At 40.6% G+C, this 21,024-nt stretch overlaps 1 protein-coding gene across 2 annotated transcripts; it reads right to left on the bottom strand.

The window, feature by feature from the left end:
* Positions 1–1,495: 1,495 nt before the first annotated feature.
* On the bottom strand, positions 1,496–17,830 carry kcng1 (potassium voltage-gated channel, subfamily G, member 1). Of its 2 annotated transcripts, XM_042492157.1 has the most exons (4): positions 17,715–17,830; positions 16,590–16,763; positions 6,025–6,861; positions 1,496–2,494 (listed from the first exon to the last, which is right to left on the bottom strand). In XM_042492157.1, the coding sequence occupies exons 3-4, from the start codon at positions 6,805–6,807 to the stop codon at positions 1,718–1,720; spliced, it is 1,560 nt and encodes a 519-aa protein (XP_042348091.1). In that variant the 5' UTR covers positions 6,808–6,861; positions 16,590–16,763; positions 17,715–17,830; the 3' UTR covers positions 1,496–1,717. The 2 variants fall into 2 exon arrangements, with proteins under 2 accessions (XP_042348091.1, XP_042348092.1); XM_042492158.1 differs by lacking the exon at positions 16,590–16,763.
* Between the last annotated feature and the right edge of the window lie 3,194 nt (positions 17,831–21,024).

Raw genomic sequence — 21,024 nt, 5'->3', positions numbered from 1 at the left:
TGTCTGATATTCTGTGATCATGGTTTAATGCATTTTATTCTGCAACATTTTTTTTTGAGGGAAAGTTTTACACTTGAAAACTTAAACTAATCCTGTCATCCTCTTGTCCTCTCTGTTATGTTTGCACAAAAGTACACTGCTACACAGCATGTCTGCATTTCTGGGAAAAAAAAAAAATCCTTTTCCTCTAGAATAATTTTTTAGAGACTTAATATTCCGTCTACGTCACCCCTGTTTTTCTCTGATACTTTCTTCACCTTCACTCCTGTTTACACCTGTTATTAACACGTGTTTTAGATAAAAAGTGGACAGCACCAAATACAAGTGTTAACAACCACCAAGATGCACTGTGATGATCACTCAAACTGCTTACCGTGGTGGTCTGTGATGCATTTGACCACATATCTTTTGTAGTGTAGACGTCCTGATGTGTCAGCGACAAGGACTACATCATCAGTGCAGGACGTAGTGGTTGTTTTGGTGACGTCGTTAAAGCTCTAATACCCCTTTTCCACCACAGTTAGCATTTTAATGCATATTTTGTTTTTTGTTTTTTTAACTCTTTGAAACTTGAGCATATTGGCTTGATTTCTTTTAAAAACACAGAAAGAAGGCAATGAGCGATGAAAAAAAAGACCTAAAAATTAGCAAGAAATTATTAAAAAATTACAAGAAAATTACTTGTATATTAGTAAAAAAACAAACAAACTAAAAAAAGCTTAAAAATTTGTAATAATTTTGTGATGAAATTTTAAATATGTTACTATGATAATTATAAATGTAACTTTTTTCCTCTTTTTTTCATTTTTCCCTGGCTTTTCAAAACAATAATTTTCTGCATCTACTTATTTCTTGTAATCTGTTGAACATTTCTAAATGTAATCAGCCTTAAATATTTAATTTTAATTAATTGATTATTTCTAATAACTATTTTTTTAAAAATATTTTACCCTCTTTCTTTCTCTCTCCTTTTTCTGTTTTTTAATTTTCAGTTCATTTTTTTGGTCAGCTTTTATTAACGTCATTCTTTGCCTTTTTAGCCATGTTTTCAAAAACAAATAAAAACCAATTTGCTCTGATTTCAAAGGTTTATATGCTTGTGAAAGACCTTCGCAACACAAGAAACCCAACGATGATGCAGATTTCAAGGGGTTGAAGGGAAGATTGTTCTAGAAATTTTGCATGATTTAATTTGTGCTCATTCAGGGGTAGTGTAATGAAGTGCTTAATTAATTCAAAGCAGTTCAGTTATTTTTAAAGTGTAGATTACTTCGTTTCCCTGGCACAAAAAAAGAATAAATAACAAACCCCAAATCCCCACTGTTAAAACATCAGTATTGGCTATCGGCCATATTTTTATTTTAAATATCAGAATCGGCCCTCAATTTCAAAATTGGTGCATCCCTAGTTAAGTTAGAAAGTAAATTTGTACTTTTTATTTTCATTTAATATTAGAATTTATTCTTTTATTATTTATTCTTTTGATCATGTTATTTTATTATTATTATTTTTGCAATTTGTATTTATGTTATTTATTTAGTATTTTCATTTTTGGGGAGGCTTGTCTATGGTACCAAATGCATTAGAACCAACACTACCACTTGTGTTCAGATCTGAAACCTGTGTTCATACCAGGTGTAAATGGGCTCTTTTTGTACCCTCCTTTCTCTTCTGTTCTCTTGTACTCCCAGTCTTTGTCCTTCACAGTCCAACAGTCTCAGTCATCCAAGTCTCTGGTGTCAGACCCCATCGGGAAGAGCATATCACTCTCTAAGGAGAGGTTGCTGCCAAGGCCGGCCATGCGGCTCCGCAGCAGGAAGTGAGTCCTCCTCTGCAGCAGCCTCTGCTGCTCCTGCTTCAGCTCCACGTACGACCGCGAGAAGGTGTGGAAGATGGATGTGACAGGAAAGGCCATGAGGAGGATCCCGCTCAGGATGCTGCTCAGAGCCACCACCTGGCCCGGGATGCTCCTTGGCACCATGTCTCCATAGCCCACTGTCGTCATGGTGATGACCGCCCACCAGTAGGTAGCAGGGATGCTAGTGAACTCCTGCGTGGCAGCCATTTCATTCTCAATCAAGTACAGCAGGGGGGAATACAGTGCGATGGCCACACACAAGAAGAGGAGGAGCAGTCCGAACTCCCGCGTGCAGCGGCGTGCTGTCAGGCCCAGAGTCTGCAGGCCCAGCGAATGGCGAGCCAGACGCATCACATAGAGGATCCGCAGGGCTCTCAGGACGCGCAGCACCAAGCCCACTTTGTCCAAGTAGCTGCTGCCAGAGCCCAGACGCTTCTCCCCTTTGGAGGTGCTGTCCACCACCAGGGTGATGTAGTACGGCAGGATGGCCACTACGTCTATCAGGTTCAGGGGCTGCCGGAGGAAGGCCAGCTTGCTGCGGTCTTGGATGAAGCGCAGGGTGAACTCCAGGGAGAACCAGGCCACGCACACAGTCTCCACGATGAAGATGTTGTAGCACATCTGGGAACATGTGCCCTGGTGAGGAGAGACACATGAGAGAGTTTATTCATCATCAGCATGTGTGAGTGGGAGCTGTCGTCACTAGAGGGAACCACTTCTATGTGAAACCCAGGAGCTGAGCACGCTGGGATGCAGCACTGAACAGAACATGCAAAATGTTTCTACAACAAACACAATAAAGAAAGGACAGATGTTTAATCATCATATATCAAGTTCACACACAAATAAGAAAGTTTTAGGGGTGTTAACTTTGATTTAATGTATGATATGTGCCATAAAAACAGCTACTGTTTTATTTATGCTGTTCTTCAGAAAGTGTGTTTTAAAGGGACAGTTCACCCCCAAATCAAAAATATGTATTTCTCCTCTTACCTGTAGTGTTATTTATCGGTCAGATTGTTTAGTGTGAGTTGTGTTGGAGATATCGGCTGTACATATGTCTCCTCTCTCCAATATAATAGAACTAGATGGCACACTATCGGTGCTCAAAGTGCCAAAAAATACATTTGAAAAACTCAAAAACTGCATATTTTGGCACTTTGAACACCACAAGCTGAGTCCCATCTAGTCCTATGATAATGGAGAGAAGGCAGACGTCTCTACAGCTGATATCTCCAACACTTGGAAACTCACACCAAAACAATCTAGACTGATAAATAGCACTACGGGTAAAAACAGAAAAAATATGTGTTTTTGATTTGGGGCAAACTGTCCCTTTAAGCCTTTTTATGGAAAGGCGGATGTTTTTTTTTTTTTAGATATAATAATAATGCTGATTCAATGCGTGGCTGAGGAGGTTCAAAGCATTTCAAAGCACATAGCGCATAGCACAGAGCTGTTGAATATGGTCCATATCAGGGCAAAATATCATTATGAAACACACTCCCACAGAGGAGAAGATGGTTTGAGTAGACCCATACAAGCACCTGCAAATTCCCACTAAAGCTGTTCTCGCTCAGAGAGAGAGGAACACATTTTAATGCAACACTTTATTGTCTGGCTGCGAGAAATTAGAAGCGGCAGAGTTGTTAGGATGTGATTACTGGCACTTTTAATTAAAAAAAGCTTAATTGAAACATACAGAGAATACTGAAGTGTGAATACAAAGCGAGTGTGTCAGGTGGAATATTACACTGCAACTTCATTAGATCAAGTTCACTCACTGAACTTCTTTTATTTCATTTTCAATATCTCTTCTTTTCCCAGAACGCCATTTGTGATCGGTTTATCTGAGTAACTCTGTAACTGAGAAGATGCTGAACTCATCTCACATTTAATCACTTCATGTACTGGAGTTCCACGAAGCCACATGACTAAATGAAACACACAGAGTCACAGAGCAAGATTAAAGTACTGGATGAGAGCAGCATGAAATGTGGTTAGCAGTTACTCTCAAAAAAAAAAAAAAAGGTTGAGATTTTGGTTTTGCCCTCCACCCACTGACACTACCACACATACACTACCTGGACTCGATTTCCTGGGTATATACAAGAAGTGAAAGTAGGGCATTTGAATATCACACAAACTTTTTTTGAGAGATTGTAAGAGAAATAAATTTATTAAAGGAATAATGTGTAAGATTTAGGGGGATTAAATGGCATCTAGTGGTAGATTGCAATTAGCTGAATCTTCTACTGGTCAGAATTCAGTGTTCATTTTGTAAGGAGGATTTTAAAGTGAGCCGAATTATCAGTAGAGGTCTCTTCCTATCCAAAACAAATGGACCCAGTGATTTAAGTAGAATAAAGCAGTTTGATGTGACAAATCAGTGTTTCTCCTATGCTGGTCAGCTCATTCAAGACAGGCCATAAGCTAATTATCAGTATTTTCCTCTTGAAAATAAATGTATTTGGTGTTTAAACCAGGAAAAACATTGACTAAAGCAGTTTCACGTTACAAATTAATGTTTCTTCAACCCTGTTTGGCATGTTGCAGATGGGTTGCTCGCCCAGCACCTGCTAATCTGTGCTCACCTTTTCTTTTTTTTTTTGTTATAATTCAAGATAGGAGGTTTTTACCAGAAGCCACATTATCCACAGAGGTCTCTTCCTCTCCAAAACAAAAGGATCCAGTGATTTAAACAGATTAAAACACTCAATAAAACAGTTTTATGTTAAAAATCTGTGTTTTTCTAATGCTGTTTGGCTCGCTGGCTGATAACTACAATGGCCGACACAAAAATGCTAATGGCCCTATCGAGAACCAGTGTTTGCTTTGTCTCTTCTGGGCTGCTGTAGAAACATGACTGTGCAACATAGTGATCTCCATAAAGTAAGACCTGCTCCCTGTGCAGATATAAAAGTTTCATCCAAAGATAACAAAAACACAACAGTTCTTAGTTATAGGTGATTGCACACCAGAGAAATATTATATTATATTATATTATATTCCATATCTGCCAATATACCCCCCTAAATCCTACAAACTGCTTCTTTAAAAACCTATTTGCACTTTGCAATAAAATAATGTGCATGGCTCAAATATTCCCTTTTGCTTTGAATTGACGAAAGAGGCCAGTATGCTAATTAGGACTGTGATTGAAGTCAAACATAATAACGAAAGCTGACGTCTTCAAATAGTTTTGTCTAATCTGGAAAAACAACTTTCTCTCTCAGCAGTCTCCTTTTTCTCTCAGCGAGGAGGTTTTAAATGACATGACAGATGAGACATGCCATCATTAGAACTTTTTAATGACTGCTTTTCAAAAGAACACGTCAATTAACCTCAGTTTAGCTTTTGCATGCAGCTCAGACAAAGCCAACATCACCACAGGGCTGGGTTCGAATGTTCACTGTCACTACTTTGGTGTCTCTTTACGAACTACAATTACCCCTCCGTAGTTGTATGCCTCCACGCATCAGTCAAGTTTCTCCTCCAATTTACATCCATGTCTGTGTTTTATGCAGAACCTTATGATATCACAGCTGACCTTTGACCTCTCAGATATAAAATGTCATTTCATCATTACATCCTATTAGAAATGTTTACAGTTTCATTGTTATTAGCACAAGAATTCATGTTTTGTGAGGTCTCCCCGACTTTCACCTTTGACCCTCGACCACCAAATTTTAATCAGCTTATTCTTCAGTCCAAGTGAACATTTGTGCTGAATTTGAAAAAATTCCCTCAAGGGGTTCTTGATATATCGCAATCACAAGTTATATATATATTATATACACACACACACACACACGAAATACTTGTTTGTTTAGTGTTTTTTCTACTTTTTTTGCCATGTTTGAAATAAAGATCTAACTAGTATCTAGTTTGTGCCAAATCTGAACACAAAAAATCCCTTGAGGAGTTCTTGAGATACTGCATGCACAAGAATGACACAGACAAGATCACAGTGACCTTGACTTTGACCTATGACCAGCAAAATTTTACCAGTTCATCACTGATCCAAATGGACCTTTGTGCCAAATTTGAAAAAATTCCAACAAGGTATTTTTCAAATAGCGCTCATGAGAATGGGATGAAAGGACAGACGGACGAATTGACTACACTCTGTCTCTGGCGGTGGTATGTTGAATGCCTTTACTCACCGCCTCCTCCTCCTCTCTCATGGCTGGCATGGTGCTGATGGACAGGTTAACGGCAGTGATGGTGACAAACAGCACTGACAAACAAGCGAAGATCTTCCCCGGCAGGCCCGAGTGAGGCCTTTCCACCATGTCTCTCAGCTTGCCCATGCAGCGATTGAGCCGGGACTCCGCTGCGTGCTCCCCGTGGCCGCTGTCTGAATCCAACAGATCGTCCAGGAGTTCCTCCTCCTCCTCCGCCCTCTCCATCGCCTCAAACTCCTCCACACGCTGCAGCAGACGCCGGCGACAGCACCACTCCAGACTCTCCTCAGGGACCCCCCAGTACAGCAGCTCCTCCCTGAAGGAGAGCGCGCACATCTCCCTGAGGGACCGCAGCTTCCCTGCACGCAAGAAGGTCAGGATGGTACGGAAGGCACAGGGGCTGCGGTCGAAGAAGAACTCGTTGTGCGTGACATCATAGTCATCGCAGATACGCATGATGTCGTCGAAGCTGCTGCAGAGGTGCAGCTGGCCCAGGCGAGACAGGGGGAAGTCCTCCAAGGTGGTCCAGGGGAGCTGGTAACGCAGGCCACCCACATTGATGATGGCGTGGAGTTTGCGGGCGCTGGACAGGAGTGTGTCCCCGTGGATGGAGCTGAGCTCAGGGGCACGCTGCGCCCGGTTGTAGAAGGCCCCCTTTCGAGCCTCCTCCTCTTGCAGGGGAGGTGGGTTGAGGGAGCAGTCGGAGGCACAGCTCAGGGCACTGTAGTCGTAGTCGGAGCCATCACCTGCCAACAGGGTCATCTTTACTGGTCCACTCACATCCCTGTGATCAACATGTCACCATCACACTGTCACCTGCAGAGAACAACACATTACTTTCACAGAGGCGGGACCGAATCATCGTTTTGCAAGTCAAAAGTAAGTCTCATGTCCTTGCACTCAAGTCCCAAGTCAAGACAGACAAGTGCTGATTCAAGGCCTAAGTCAAGATAGGCAAATGCTGAGTCAAGTCCCAAATCAAGACAAGCAAGTCCCAAGTCCCCCATAATAATAAGTCCCCCCAATTCCTAAGATTGGAGTTTTGAGTCATAAACATGTCATAATGCAGTCTTCACAAAAAGTAATGCCATTTAAGGACAGATTAATTAATAGTAAAATCTACAAACTTCATAAATGCTTTTTATAAAATATGAATTTATTTGTTAAACACGTTTGCTGAAAGTTGTTGGGTCTCCATCTGTAATTTTTGACCTGCATGTTTTTTTTTGTTTTTTGTTTTAAACCAGTCACAAACATCACCCGACAAGCCCTGAAATGGAACCAACAAGGAACAAGGGAAAGAGGTCGTCCCAAAACCAGCTGGAGATGAGAGGCTCAGTAAGAAATGTCGCAGAGTGGGCTCAACTGGGGAGACCTAGAAAAAACTGTGAACAGCCGAGTGAAATGGAAATCATTTGTCAATGGCCTATGCTCTTTGGAGGGGCAAAGGGCTTTTTTTTTGTATACTGCAATACTTTTTTGTTGACCAACAGTAGTTTCTGTACACCATTTAGATTATCTTTGGTGTTACTTTTTCCGACTAGCATCAGAAATGTAATGTTAGTTCTTCTTGGTTTACCCCTGAAACTTTATGGGATGCTGTTGGATTGGTTTCAGTGTTTCATCAGTGTTATAGTCCAATCAAGTTGCCAGTCTTTTTAGTCTAAAGTCATCAAGTTCATGACTCTAATTCAACTTGAGTCCAAGTCATCTGAATTAAGTCCACACCTCTGAGTCTTACACATCTGATAAAATGGGCCTTATTGTTTGAGTGTTGTTTAGTGGAACACACTAGATTTTTCATTTTGATTCAATTGAAGTTTATGGCTTTGATTTATTGAGGAGCTTTTGTGATAGTTTACTGTAAACCTACATAAACTCACAGGGACTGTGTGAGTTACAGTAAATTGCAGCAATGCTGACACTGTTTCTTTAACACCATGCCATTGTGCTTCACCACTAAAAACACATCCCTTTTACCCGAGAATGAGTAATACCACAATGCAGCATTGTTGCAGCAGGAGCCCCTTAGATTATTGGCATTTTAACTCTAATGGCCACTTGTCATTATAAAGGCAGAGCCATGTGTAAATAATTCCTGCCTGCAGAAAAACCCACTCACTGAGGAAATGTATTGAAAACAGGAAAAATATGTTTGAAATATTGCACCACAAAGACACTTTTTTAAATTTGTTAAGACACAGTAGAGTTGGGAGTACCGATACAGTATAGTATTGCAATATGTATGGCAGTATCATAATGAAACACGGATGCCAAGTATTGATTTTTTTATTATCTAAATTATTAATATTAGAAATACAAATTCAAATTTTTGTAATCTATACTACATAAATCACTTTCTCAGTCCACTATATACATTTTGCTGCAATAAGTCAAAATGTGGAAGCTTCTTATTAGATAGTTTTTATTAGTGAAAACAAATGCTAACAAAGCTTTCTTGTGGTGACAAAATTTGCAGCTGAAAAAAATTAAAATTGCAATAAAATTGTATCGTGACTTCAGTATCATGGTGACATCATGTCGTGGATTTCCAACCCTAAGATACAGGAAAACTCCAATAATATTAAAATGAGGATTAAAGCATAGTGAAAACTTTTAGGAACAGTGTAGTTAGCTTCTCTGCTTGTTTACTGTTATTTTTTATGGTGGTTAACCAGGCCAGTAGAGATTATAAACAGGGACAACATTTTCCAAACTGTCACCCTCCCACTCTTAGCTCTAATACCAACAGGGGCATTTTCAGTCTCACCTCAATCAAACGCCTCTATGGGGACTAACTAACTGTCATCACACGCAAATAGAATTTGGCCCATTAAATCTGCAAGACAGTCAGTTTTACAGGCCAGTTTATGCACTTCAAAGGCTGTTTAGGCTCCTTAGTGTGCAGAAAGTGCTCAAAGATAGCACGTATTAGTTATATGTGGAACAAGCCACGATGCCTTATAATAGCTCTAAAACTTCAGCAGGGTTTCATTGGTACAATGTGTTTCTTTATAGGAATAGTTGCTCTTTTTTACCTTTTACAAACATGCAAATCAGGTTTGCTCAGTTGCCTGCTTTGCATGGACAGTGGAAGTCATTGTTTGACATTTTGGGAAATTCACTGAGAGATTGATGAGAGGATTTATAGCAGTCTTGAATAAAATAGAGGTATTTATCTTTTCATCTCACTCTTGGCAGGAAAGTGATAAAGCGTACTTGCCTTTTCTCTAGGACCACAGGATGACAAAAGAGATAACACTGCAGAGGAAAGGGAGGTGTGCCGCAATACAGAGCGTGTTGCGTGAGATTGTGAGAACAAATCACTCAGATCTCTGTCACTCCCATTAGAGCACCAACTGAATATTAAATCAAGCTTCTATACCTAAAGACTTTATCCACAAATTGCATTACAAAAACATGTCCGTGCCATTATCACAGCAGTATGAGTATTTCAGTCATGCATCATTAAACAAGATCACTGATGTGGATACATCAGTCATTGAGGGATAACAATTTCACTCCCGACTGTGTGCATGAACATCTGTTACCCACAGCAGCCTGGGAATTAGAAATAATGGCCTGATGTTATACTGGCTGTTGTTAGATAATTCACTGATGTAACTGCTATGTGCCGCCACTGAACAAGCTATATTTAAACAGTGTGTGTTCTTTGTATCTCAACAGCTAGACTGAGTGGCTTTCAGAAAGGTGTTGGCTGAGGTGTGTTCTGACGTCCTGCCAGTATTTGTTTATATATTTTTTTCAAGCACAACAAGAGAGATTAATGGAGAGAAAGAACAATACCTAAGAATAGGAGAGACGAGCAAAGAGAAAATGTTTACCGGATGTCACCAGTGCAGTGAGGACCTCGTGGCCTGTGTCCAAACTAATTTAATCAATTACAGTAATTTATGGGGGAGGCAGGTTAGCCAGCCGGGAATTAAAATGTCAGTGCCTGGATTTGCTGCACCACCAATTCTGGGTCAGGAACAAGGCCTCGGCTTCTAAAATGGGGACATGAATGTGTCACTGAGCGGTTATTAGGCACCTGCACTGTCAGCCTCCGTGACCCGCTGATTACAGTTGGCACCATCCTCCACCCATGAAATTAGAGCAAATCTACCCCAAATTCTGCTCTCTAACTTTCTGCCTGGTTGTATTAGAGGGACGTTTTGCAAATTTTCAACCAGCTTTGTATCCAGTCAATGTGGGTACTATGTGTAGATGAGCTGTGGTAAACTTCCCTCCATCTAACCAGTGCCAAGATATCCCTCTTTCCCCCTGCAAAACTCAGCCAGAACATACACATTGTTACAAAGCATGTCATACTGTAGAGTTTCAGTGGCTCTTGGGGCTGTTGCTCAAACTATAGGCTGGACCTCCACATTTTTGTAATGCCTGCTACCCAAACCGCCACCGCCGACACAAAGTATAGACAACACATTCTCATCCCAAGTCGTCACATATTGCTGCTTTGAGGTGGACTACCGCGTCCACATATCACACTCTAGGTATCTGAGATGTTAACATGATTACATGGTGGGATTATGCTGCACATGGTTGTGTTTAGGCAACAAAAGCAGACGCAACCCAACGCCAGGACGTCAACAAAAGAACATGCTGGCACGGATGGTTAGGTTTAGCCAAAGGGGGGACATGTAAGGTTCAGAAAAAAACATCACATTCAGACGGGAAGCAAACACCAGACTCCCGCATGAAAGTCCTGGAATTTTTTCTTGCGCTTCTTATATTACATCATTACCAGCAGCACTCTCACCTGGCGCTGCCCGTCCACGTATTATGCAGCTGCAGCATATGTAGTCTGGTCTTCTGATCGTCCAGCAACATATCATAACACTGCAAACAGTTCTGTCCAGTTCTGTCCCATCTGACGCCGCCGGGTTGTGTATCGTACAACCACGAAAGGTGGCTTTTGGCATTAAGATCTTATGTCAAAGTCACTGCAGAAGCAGCAGTATTTGACAACTTCAAAATGAGAACCAGCAGGTGTAGGAGTGCTTTAAGAGACCGACCCAGTCCTCTCTCTCTTTCATACTCAGACCGCAATCCGATCAAATGGTAAAACTAGTCAGTGTGATTATAATACATCCAGATTATGTTACGGCACTGCCTATTTCTCACAAAATTTATTTTAAACACATTTTAGTACCATTTTTAGCTGCAATAGCAAGAGTTTGTGAACCTGAAGTGGGTGCCATACTGTTTCCTGCACAGTGAAAATGGAGACAAAGAACACTGCACTGCACTGTGGAAAAAAAGAACATTAAACGCCTAAAACAATGCAGCGCTGATCAAATATGAACCACAAAATGAAAGAATATTTACGTCTTTCTAATACACAGACAGCCTAGTTTTATTAAAAGGCCATCTTTTCAGTGGTGAAATGCTTCTTTAACCTACAATACTTCTTGACAGTGTTTAATTTTGGGTATTATTAAATGCTGAAAAGGTCAACACATCAAGAGGTATAATGGAGATCTTTAATCATTGTCTATGAAATCAACACTAGAGTTGTTCAGCAAAACCAAAACATAAGAATGAAAATCATCTCTCAAAACAGCGTGATATCCCTCCTTTTTTGCTGCTACACATCCGTAAATTCTCACTTCTCTCTCCATGTGGCGGAGGTTATCAATACGCCTACAACGTATCACCAGTGTGGATATGCACAGGCCTCCGCCACTCTCCTACTAGATTAAATCACACTTAACCCCTTGAGGCTGTTTGATTTCTCACTTTGCCTTTAAACCGACTGTGCTTTTGCCTATCCACAGTCACAGGAGCATTTTTTTTTTTTTAACTCTCATGTTTTTTTCTCCTCTCTGTTGTGCCTCAGATGTCTCCTCTGGGGGACGGAGTCTATCTAGGAAGGAGAGATGAAACACTGCAAAGACAAGCGAAGCCTGTTCTCCCCACCAGATCGGCTGAGGTCTGGCCTCTCTCTGTGCCAGCGTTATCACAGCTAAGCCACAGGGCATGTTCTCCAGATTGCCTGGTGAGTCACTGGGTTGTGAGTCTCTGTTGCCTCACCGCATAGAGCATGCATTACCCACAGTGCCCTCCTCAAGAGTCTTTGGAGAGCTTCGCTGCCGCCAGTCTTCATTCAGACAATTTTAATGAGCATAATAATGATAGCGATCACTGCCAGGTCAAAGCAGAGCGAATCTTCAAAGAACTCTGAAGCCTTTTAAAAGTCGAAGTTCAGTCTGCAGAGAAATGTGTGCAACATTCCTGCTCAATGCGGAGGGTACTGACTGATGTAAATCTATTTTAACTGAACACGTGCAAAATCCAAAGAGACATGAATAGTTTATCACTGATAACTATTTATGGCTGCATAGCTCCACATAGGCGTGTAATTTGCAAAGAGTCACAATCTGCCAGATTTTTCCAATCTGTCTCTCAATCGAGGATTTGCAATTCAACCCGACTCAGTCTGTGAAACACAAACACATGGTAATTATATGGGTGATCAGTATTTCCGATGAAAATTAGAACCTCAGAGACTTACAATTAAACTGAAACATATTTAACAGCTGTTTGCCTCCTGCTGACAGGTGTTCAGAGTGCAGTCTTCTTTATTTTGTTGCACGTTGCCTCGTTCTTATTGGCGTAGGCATAATGTAACATTGTGAAATAACGCTCTGGATCAAGATGTTTCCCAATGATAGATGTCATCCTGTTGTCATCCTGCCAAACTAAAAACTTGATGAACGCACAGTTTCTGTCAATTTAGGTAGTTCTTATCACGCTAATGGTTGCTCAAGTCTTCCGTTTTTCTGATACCTTTGGTTTTAATTAGTTATATGAAGCTATATAAAATAAACTATATAAACAGGAGGTTTGACATCATGATTGACAGCAGTGTGTGCCAATCGGTGTGCTTGCGATCAATAGCGCTACCTCGATTATTGGTGTAATTAATTTGTCGATTAATCTTTTTTTTAAAAAACAATAAAAACTTTGCGTATTTCAAACTATACCAAATGTGTTTTTTCCTCATTCAAGGCTCACAGCAACATATTAAAAATACAGTGACAGCATTACATAGCCTATCAATTGATCAATTGAATTTCTAACCATCTATTAACTGACTGTGATTTGTTATCATCCCTAGCAGGAACTCATTTTTTGTGCCCTAAAATTCATTGTTTGGAATGTTGATACATGGAAACTCCTGAAAAATCTTGCTTTCAAGAGTCCTATTCTGGTTATATTTCCTTCTTTGTGTTGAACAGCACCAACAAGCCCTTTTCCTTTGTAGTTTGGCTAACATTTGGTTTGCAACAGTAATCCTAATTTCCTTTGTAAATGAACATATCTGTTTCACCAAAAACATCTGGTCTATGTTGCTTCTCTTTCCCTTTACGAGCTTGATCGTAACAAGCAGCATGTAACCTCATGTCATGTGAAGAGGAACGAGCAACCACAGCCAGCAGATATCTTTCCCTTCTTACGCAAACATCAGTCTGTGGTAAACACACAGGAGAAGTTGATTGTTTTAATGCAGGGCTAAAGACAGATTTACATCTATCTCATGGACAATATTTTAATCAGCACTCATAAAAAACAGCACCTGGAAAAAGATCCGCTCTGCAGTTAGTATTTCTGGCATGTTGACCATAATGCGGTGCTGGTTGTGGTCACTTAGCAACCTCAGACACAACCTGCCTCTGTGCGCTTAAAAGTTGGCACCAGAGTAGACACAAGAATAGCACCCAACGCGAGATCTCATGTTTTCCAGGTGGTAAAAAACGCAGCATGTGTCCTGGCCTCTGAGACTCATTTATACTCCCTTTACATACAAAAATAAACATGTCTGTTTTAAATATTGCAATCATCACTGTGCTCATACATTAATGTGTCCTTTAAGATAGCACAGATACGGCCAGTAGACAGCACTAGAGGGTGGAGTCAAAAACAAACAAGGCAACAGCGGAAAAGGTCCTGATATTGTAACTTTTGCTCCATTTTGTCCATACGCAAAAGCTCTTACAAAACATGCACAAATATGGATGAAATGAATGCAGAGTATGAACATACAGAAGGCTTTGTTCATGTTCATCTCCATATGTAACACTGAGCATAAATTAGACCTTACCCTGCCTTTGACTGGCTTTCCCTGATATTCTTATCCCTGATGCTAACCAGTCCCTCTCATATTTGAACCTAACCAAGCCAACCAAAAAGGCAACAAGTACTAACCTACTCCTTGAGGGTTGGGTAAGTCATGCCTTCACTATTGCAGAAAATGTAAATTTGCCTATTGTGCAAACTATGGCTCCAAATGATATCACCAGCGCAAGATGGCAGTGGCCAAATTCAGGAAAATTTGCCATAATTTTTGTGCATTGGAGGTAATTGGAAACACATTTTCTATCTTTACATACAGCCTGTGGTTCTCCTCAACAACCACTTCTCCTCCTGTTCCCTGAACAGCTCAATATTCTCTAATGGACTATAAGAGCGTGGTTTTTCCAGAAATGGACTTAAAACCACTGAGACCCAACTTTCTCTCTCTCTCTCTCCCTCTCTGTCTGAAATACGGTTAAAGGCTGAAACAGTCAGGCATGCCAGAAGCAGTTCTACCCCAGTAGCCTTTTCCTTGCAGAAATTCCAGCAGGAATAGTTGTAAACAAACTCTTTTTTTTTCTTGTAAGTGGGCGGCATTAATGCATACTGAAAACCCTGGAAGAAGCTATAGCTCCAGGGCAGTAAATGTCTCCCAGACGTGGTCCACCACAATGTGCTGTGCTCTGTTTCTGAGGTACAGAGAAATATGCTGTGTAGACAATACACTTTAATAATGAGCTGATAGCACAAATGGCTGTTTATTTTGTGTTCTGTTAACCATTTAAAAGTGCAGCAGAACTAATGCATTCCTTTTTTACAGCTTCATGATTATATTTTAAATGCTAAAAAAGGCAGCAATCTTTTGAAAATGCCACTCAAGTCTTTTTCAGTCTCCCTTTTTGAGCAAAATGTCTCTGTAACAAAGAGCAAATGAGAAGCATCACACCTCTGTCATTTTCTGTCTACAGTTTGTTTCCCAGCCCGTCCCCACTCTGTCCTTCCTCCAAAAGCACCCTGATCCCCCAGACAGGCTCCGAGCCGACCCACAAAATCCCCACATTTCTGCATCATCGCTCCACATTATGCCTCAGCACTTCTCATCCTCTTCGCTCTAACAAACTGTGACATACAATATTTAATTAGGTCGGAAAACATCTCACCATCACCTCAACTTTACACCTATAAGCTCACATTCATTATATGTGTTTTATACTCTTCATTTTATTCATTGGAGGCATTCTTCTGGCCTGAGTGGATGATTGTTAACTCACTATATGTGAGTGCTCAACTAACCTGATTATATAAAGATTGCATAACATTAAATTCCCTGCATCGTCTGTGTGCATTAACCAGTTCTCTCACTTTTCATCTGCTGATGCCCTTTTCATGTGGAGCTGCAATCATCCGACCACCTAATCGCTCCGGGATACGTAAACAATTTATTTTGCACAGGTAGTTTATAAAAGTGGCACGTGTGCAGGCAGGCGCAGCTTTGTACCGAACTGTCACTCCAGACTGAGTGTTTCTAAGCATCTCAGCGCAGGTCCCTGCAGGATGAGGTGACAGACTGTACGAGCAATGACCGATCAAAGATAGGTGATGGAAAACTCTTAACACTATTACACTGTAAGTGAAAAAGTACTTTAGTTGATGGGATGGAATAAATTGACCAGACAAACAGCTGCACGGGGCTTTCTTTCTGGGTGGGTTGATTGATAAGAAGTGAGCTGACATGAAGAAATTAGATACTTGATGGGCAGTACTTAAAGGAGCAGTGTGTAGGATTTAGTGGCATCTGGCAGCGAGGACTGCAGATTGCAACCAGTTGAAACTTTCAGTGTTTTTCAGAGGGTTCTGCAAAGGTCTCTTCCTCTCCAAAACAAATGGTAAAAAAAAGGTTAAAAAACAAAACCATCACCACCACAAACAGCAACAAAAACAGGTCAAAACAAATCAGTGTTTTTTTTCAAATCTGTTTCAGACCAGAGGCTGGCTCATCCCTGCTAATGTGTGCTCTAAAACACATGGTGGTGCAACATCTCAGTAAACGAGGACCTGCTCCCTATGTAGATAAAAACGGCTCATTCTAAGGTAACAAAAACACAGTTCTTATCTTAAGGGGAATAAACACTATAGAAAACATACTGATTATATTATATCTAATTTCTTTCAATATATTCCCCAAAATCCTACACACTGGACCTTTAAACTGCTTGCTGTTGAGTGCAGAACATTACAGCTTTCCTGTCACATGATATGACTACAGCCGTAAGATAAAGGCACGCGTTACAGCTAGAATTTGGTGTGGATTGGAAAGATAAAGCTCAGCCTAGACCGGATATGAAAGAAGCAGTCTTGTTGAAACATGGACCAAATCTTGCATCTTCTGGTGTCTTTGCAAAAAGCTGTGATTGCAGAAAGAGAGAAAAGAACTTTATCCTACTTACACTTTCAGAGCACATCCATCACTCAGTGTGTGTTGAATCTGACGCCTGACTGAAGATCTCTTTGTGTGCCCACCCCTGCACCTGGGAAATACTGTTTCTGGTGGGACTGTGGCTCTTCGATCCGCTCTGATGACACTTCAGGATATGTATCTCCGACAGCTTACATATAGACACCTGGGAATAGCAGTTTATAATTAGTTTGCCGGCCCTTCTTTGTGGGGGAGAATCAGCCTATTAGCTAGTAGAACAGGAAAAAGTCATTAGTTCATCTCATTAGAGTCACAATTACCTGGAGGAGGGAGAGAGGGTGATCTATTATGTATCATATATCACTGATCCAGAGAGGCATATGCATGGTGGACTCATAATCACATTATGGGGTATAATCTAACATCATCCACAAAGTGCAGCTGTATTGCGGATGATCACTGAATTATAACATCAGATGTGATTCACTGTTTGAGGATTTGAAGTGGCTCTCAGATTCAAAAGTTTCTCCTGCAACAATTTTCATTTCAAAATTAGATTTATTTTTTGTTAAAGTGGCTGCCAATCTCAAATGCCTCTGCAAACATGTGCAGTGCATGGCAGTGTATTGTCTCTATAACAGGGAACCCTGTCTCTGTGAGATATAAGTAAATGTTGACAGATCATAACATGCTGTCATGTAGCTGCAGCCGTGTTACCATGGTGTAGTGCAGCCAGTCCAGGAGGCAAATCACTGTCATCTTTCATATTGTAGATGATTGAAAGATACAAAATAAAAGTCTGAAGCTCAATCTTACTGTGTTAAGACACTTAAGAATTTTTTAAAAAAGACTTGTTTTGGAAAGGATTGAACTGCATACTTGCACAAATCTGTTTTTTTGCAAAACAGAATCCTAGGCTGAAATCTACAAAACACAAAGCAACTACATTATCCAAACAATGATTTTGATGGCAAAACACCTGAAAACTGTGATGCAAAATATATCAGTCAGCTCTGCCATTTTCAACTTCTCACTGTGAAAACAAACTGCATGTGACAAAAGTGTGACTTACAACTAAAAGAGTGTCTTGTGCAACAAACACAAAATGAAGAGTTTGAATGCATGAATATTGTAAAATAAAGACGTAAATACTCACTGTGCTCCTGAATCAGATCCTCAGCTGCTGTTAGTTTGCCGAAGGCGTTCAGAAGAATGAAGAAAAATATGGGATGTGTTTTCCTGCTGCTGCCTCGTTTAACTCCATCTATGCACAGGCACTAGGCTTGGTGGAGTACGAGGAGGTTATTTGATGATCATGAGCAACAGGCTGCCTCCCCTCCCCTCCCCGTCTTTCCCTTCCCTTTGCCCTCATCTCTCCCTCTCCCTCTTTCTCTCTCCTTCCTCCCCCCTTCCTCCAGCGCTGACATCAGAAGTGGGTGTGCCATTATACACCAAAAGCTTTTGAGAGAAATCCATGGCAACCACCATCTAGAGAGCTGTACTGCCCTCCACCCTTTAAATGAGAATAATCCCCCATCTTTTGATTATAGATTCAACACAAAGGTTTATATTTGTCCAGTGGGTTACCCGGCTGAGGGGGAGGGATGGAGGAGAGGGGAGGAGGGCCACTGTAGGCTGGCTCAGACTCACCAGGGTGTCCAATTTTAGACAAGTGGTGGGAATTGCTATCATGAGGTATGATGATAAGAAGGGATGGCTCATACCGCATTTATCTCCACCAGAGCAAATGCTGCCTTTATGGTTTTTTTCTTATATCTTTAAAGTCCTCACCAAGAGAAAAGCGAAACAAAAAATACTCTTCACATTTTATATTCCTTGGGTTATAATAACAAATATGCATGTTTATTTTTATTTTTTTAAATATAGGCCTCTACCAAATGGTTGAGATGGCCTTTTATAGTAACGTTACACAGAAAGAAAAAAATATATATGTCAAAATAACAAACCATGTACTGTTCCAATGCTTGTAGCATGCTAATATACCAGCTAGGGCTTTCAAACTGTTACGTTTTTAGTCAAGATTTTTTAAAGGAATTTCAACAGCAATTGTAATTATTTACATTTTTAACCCCTTGAAACCTGAAGTGACATCACTTGCAATTTGATAAAAACATTAACTCTAACAGCCCCAACACCAAAATATGACCATGGAATTAGAAATATTACTAGTGCTAGTATCGTATTCAACACATATTTACCATTACAGTACTTTGAAAATGTTGAAGAAATGGTGGAAGGAAGACCTCTGAAACTATAGCAAGTCGAATAAATATGCCTACCTTTGAACCCACACTGAGCCCTCATGTCTGATGTGACTTCCTGAAGGAGGCAAACAAAAAAAGGAAGATTATTTAAAGACACAGCGACATCTAGTGAATTTTTTTTAACATTACAAACCGTAAGTAAGTGGTAGAGATAGCTCAAGCAGGTTGAGTTGAATTCAAAACATTTTCCATCAAGATTTAATGACTCAAAATGTGCTCTATCAAGTGGTCGAGCAGGACGTCAAAGGGATATGTTTTGTTCCAGATGGTAATCAAAATTCTGTTCTTTAGATGATATGACAGATCATAGTGTTTACATTGCATACAAAGGGATTAAATGTCCAAAGTGATTTAGGAAATGTAATTTAAAAGAGAAAAAAAAATAAAAGTAAAACTTCAATATGTATGCAGAACGAAAACTGTTTCAACATGTGTTGCATGTCTGCATTTTGTCTACTGGGCATTAACTGAAAACTGTGCTGAAGTCTGTTATACCTTTATGGATCTATCTGCCTTTAATGGAACTGAAGAAGTAAACACACGACAAGTCAATCTCAGTGTATTATTTTCATTTTATTGCTGTTATGATTCACAATGGAGAAACAAATAAGTGTGCATCATTTTTTTTGAAGCGGGTCCAATTTTCCTCCCCAGTCTGCTAGAGTGTTTAAAAAATGATTATTGCTGTGGACTGAGCGCTGTGTTTTCAAGAGAGACATATTGTAAAGGAAAGGAAGCATGTAATTCATGTGAGCTATTATGTCTCCAGAGTGGAGCTGTTTTCTAGCTGGGTGACCAAGGGCGACTGAAAATAATGATACAGACCAAGAATGACAGTACAACAACAACCACAACATTTCAAACAAAGGGAGAAAATCTCTACAGGAAAAAATCATCATGAAGTTTGATTTCTTAGATGCTTATGTCAAAGCAGGCAAATATATATATGTATATAATCTGCTGTGCATCCACTGGGCTGCATGTCCATTTAGTTTTTACTGAGCTTACACAGCACGTCGCCTAGTCGCCAGACAATCCAGAGTGCTGTATGATATCTAATCATGTCCCAAATATCCAGACAGACCAGCACCACAAGATTCCAGACATCCTGGTTATAACAAAGTGCCGTAATGCAAAGGTGAATTACAAAGAATGGAGAAACTGGGATTTTCCTAATATTGGATTTGAATTAACAAGACTGGGAGTCTACAGCAGGGGTTACCAAACTTGCTTGCAGGTCATCTGTGGCCTGATGCCTGTTTTTAAATGGCCCACTGCAAATTTTTTAAAAATAAAATATATATAAATATTATGCAAGCATCTTTCGAATAAGCTGCACTGTAACGGCCTAGTTCAAGCCATAGACACTATGAATAATAAACGTAGGAGCCCATACTCATTCCAAAGTTGTAAAATACCGCCACTTTTGCAGTGATTTTGGCAAAAGATTCCGGCGCCAAAGGCCACCTTTCATGGCTGTAAGATATGCCGCCAACTGGGTGGCGTCAGCTGAAAACACAGACGGACAGAATCGCTTGCAATGTTATGATAAGCCGCCCAATGACACATGCCATGGCAGCATGGTACTCTGATGGGCAGTGCCATCGCGGTCAGATGGAACCTGTTGCATCTGTATGATATGCTACTGGACAGCGTCAGGTTGAAAAGCTGCCAGTAAAAACGTAACATAAAGAGCATGTAGGTCCCTAAAGGTTGGGCTAGAGGGGCACTGGATAGATCCAACAAACCCCGGACTTTCACGCAGGAGTCTGGCATTCTCTTCCCATCTGACTGTGATGTTTTTCTTTCTACACCTTACCATGAGCCTCTTTTGCCTAAACCTTACCATCTGTGGCAGCATGTACTTTTGTACTTGTGCTTTTGTTGCCTAAATATAACTATGTGCTTTGGTAGTATAATCCCACCTTGTGTTTTTGTTGACATCAAGGTATCGGCATCCTGGAATGTCGACAGCAGACGCTTAGGGATACCTACAGCATAATATGAGGATACAAACCCCACTGCAAAGCCGAAATATGTAACGACTTGGGATGAGAACGTGATGGGCTTAGCTACAGTGACGTCACCAACTGGTTTGAGGACTGCCATTTTGAAGCCTCTAATTTGGCTTTTCAGTCATCGCCATCTTGGTTCTTCTGGAGCGACGGATGGCTCTGACTG

The sequence above is a fragment of the Plectropomus leopardus genome, chromosome 8 (genome assembly GCF_008729295.1).
Source record: "Plectropomus leopardus isolate mb chromosome 8, YSFRI_Pleo_2.0, whole genome shotgun sequence".
In the NCBI taxonomy this organism is placed as follows: domain Eukaryota; kingdom Metazoa; phylum Chordata; class Actinopteri; order Perciformes; family Serranidae; genus Plectropomus; species Plectropomus leopardus.
Note: the sequence above shows the minus strand (reverse complement) of the source record. Positions and strands in the feature narration are given on the sequence as shown.